The sequence below is a fragment of the Populus nigra genome, chromosome 4, assembly GCF_951802175.1.
Source record: "Populus nigra chromosome 4, ddPopNigr1.1, whole genome shotgun sequence".
NCBI lineage: Eukaryota > Viridiplantae > Streptophyta > Magnoliopsida > Malpighiales > Salicaceae > Populus > Populus nigra.
This window is the reverse complement of record NC_084855.1, coordinates 17,567,402-17,569,675: the sequence shown is the minus strand read 5'-3', so window position 1 is coordinate 17,569,675 and position 2,274 is coordinate 17,567,402. Positions and strand designations below refer to the sequence as shown.

Genomic DNA, 2,274 nt, shown 5'->3' with positions numbered 1-2,274 from the left:
TTTATGGTTAGCAACAACATAACATTGAAGAAATTATTCAAAATATATATATCTTTTGGTAATCTCCATAAAAAACCGAACAACCGTCAAAATATTAAATTTACAGTTAAAGTGACCTGGGAATCTGTCATTTTCTAACTATTATCGTCACATTTTGCATGTTAATTAATGCTCATGTTGGAAATGTCTTATTCGACAGGTTGACATCAAGTAATCATCAAGAGTACATAGGGAATCAAATTGATTACAAATCTTAACATTTTATTCCCTTTTTTCAGCTGATATTCTATCAAGGAAAGCAATTAACCCCTCCATATGGCTAGTATAAATAGACCATCCAAGGATGTCAAATTCCTCAAAGCAAAGCTTTGTAATCTCTCACAACAAACTTCTCAAGACATAACATTCCCTTTACCAACTTAACTTCTGTTAATTTTTCGTAGATATGGATATCGTGAGAAGGTTGGTTGCGGACAGGCCAGTGGTGATTTTTAGCAGGAGCACTTGTTGCATGAGCCACTCCATTAAAACACTTATATCTAGCTTTGGGGCAAATCCTACAGTTTATGAGCTAGATCAAATTCCAAACGGGAAGCAAATTGAAAGAGCATTAGTGCAGCAGCTAGGATGTCAGCCAAGTGTACCAACTGTTTTCATAGGCCAAGAGTTTGTTGGTGGTGATAAGCAAGTCATGAGCTTACAAGTCAGGAATGAGCTAGGCTCTTTGCTTAGGAAGGCAGGAGCTATATGGATTTGATCAGATGGCAGTATTAAGTGATATTTACACATGCATTAATTCGGTAGTACTATAGTTCGCTGGTGCTGAACAAGCAGAATAAGTAGTCTTTTCTTCCCTTTTTTATTTTTTATCCAGTTTTCATACGATAAATGTTGATCATCGGCCAAGGCTTCAGATATTTTGTAGAGCCTCTTGATCCTTTTCAGCGGTCAGGATTAACATTAAACATGTCCAGCTATTATCTCTAGCTAGTCTGTACTAAATAAAAGGAGACGTATAGCTTGCTTAATTACATGCATTATGCATTTGCAATATTGGTGTTATATGTCTTTGATTTGCAGGAAATCAGTTGAGAATTAATCCAACTCCTAAAATAATCACAACAAACATAAAGTTTTTAGCAGGAGTTTGTTTTCATTTTTCAGTAAACTCTGCATATTTTAATGTGAAAAGCCAATGTCGCAGATTTTTCCCGCAAGGCTAGAAATATTTGTTGGGAGTCATTTTTATTTGAAACTACCGTTTTGCTTTGATCCTTCATTTTAGTTTTGAGTACCAGGCCATGTCTAACATGGATACCTGGACATGATATACACCCTTGTATACTCCAATTACATGAAAAATCAAAGAAAATTATACTTCATAATGGATTTGAAATCAGAGCCCAAACAACATAGAGAACTCGTATATGAAATTGATAAAATGTCCAAGGACTGGTCCCTGTCTCTGTTATAGAATTCTACCAATAATATTGATAGAAAATGGATGTTTAGTTCATCAAGATTAGTGATAAAAATCAACATATATGTTAACCACTGATGTGCAAAAATATATATAGACAAATGACAACTTGAAAAACATCATAGTTATTAAACCCAATGGCCGGGTCCCGGGTTACACAAGTTGACCTGGGTCACCCGGGTCAACTCAAATGAACTTGGAAAAAAAAAATATTTGAAGTTTTAATATTTCATATGAAAAAATTAAAAAAACAATTCATGCAAATATAGGCTATACATGTTGTAAATAATGAAATTTAAAAGATTATTTCAAAAGATTTTGTTTTGAACTAATTAAGCAATTAAAACCATATATTTAAATGAATTATATTTATCTTTGTTTAGTTTATATATGTTTTTTCAATCTTGTATGTGTATTTATGCTAATTGTTTATTTAAATTAAATAAGTTTATATTAGTGTGATGCATGTTATAAAATTACCATTTTGATCTAAAGTTATCAAAACTTGATCTTGCATAGTTGAAAAACTTTGTTTATTTAGCTTTTGTAATTACTATACTTCTTTATATATTTTTATTTAACAAGCTAACATTTTTATATAAATTTCTTGTTGTTGTTTTATAGAATTTTATCATGACATCAACTCAAGAATTGATTGCCCTAACTAATGTTGGAATAACTATATCTTGAATGGATTGGGCACTAGTACCATGAGACATGTATGTAAATATAGGCTATACATGTTGTAAATAATGAAGTTTAAAAGATTATTTCAAAAGGTTAATTGAGAAATA

The 2,274-nt window shown here is 31.4% G+C and overlaps 1 protein-coding gene across 1 annotated transcript; it reads left to right on the top strand.

Annotated features, from left to right (window-relative positions):
• Positions 1-363: 363 nt before the first annotated feature.
• On the top strand, positions 364-1,051 carry LOC133692874 (monothiol glutaredoxin-S6-like). The gene has a single exon (XM_062114039.1). It carries the CDS (start codon positions 446-448, stop codon positions 755-757), a length of 312 nt encoding a protein of 103 aa, XP_061970023.1. The 5' UTR covers positions 364-445; the 3' UTR covers positions 758-1,051.
• Positions 1,052-2,274: the final 1,223 nt, after the last annotated feature.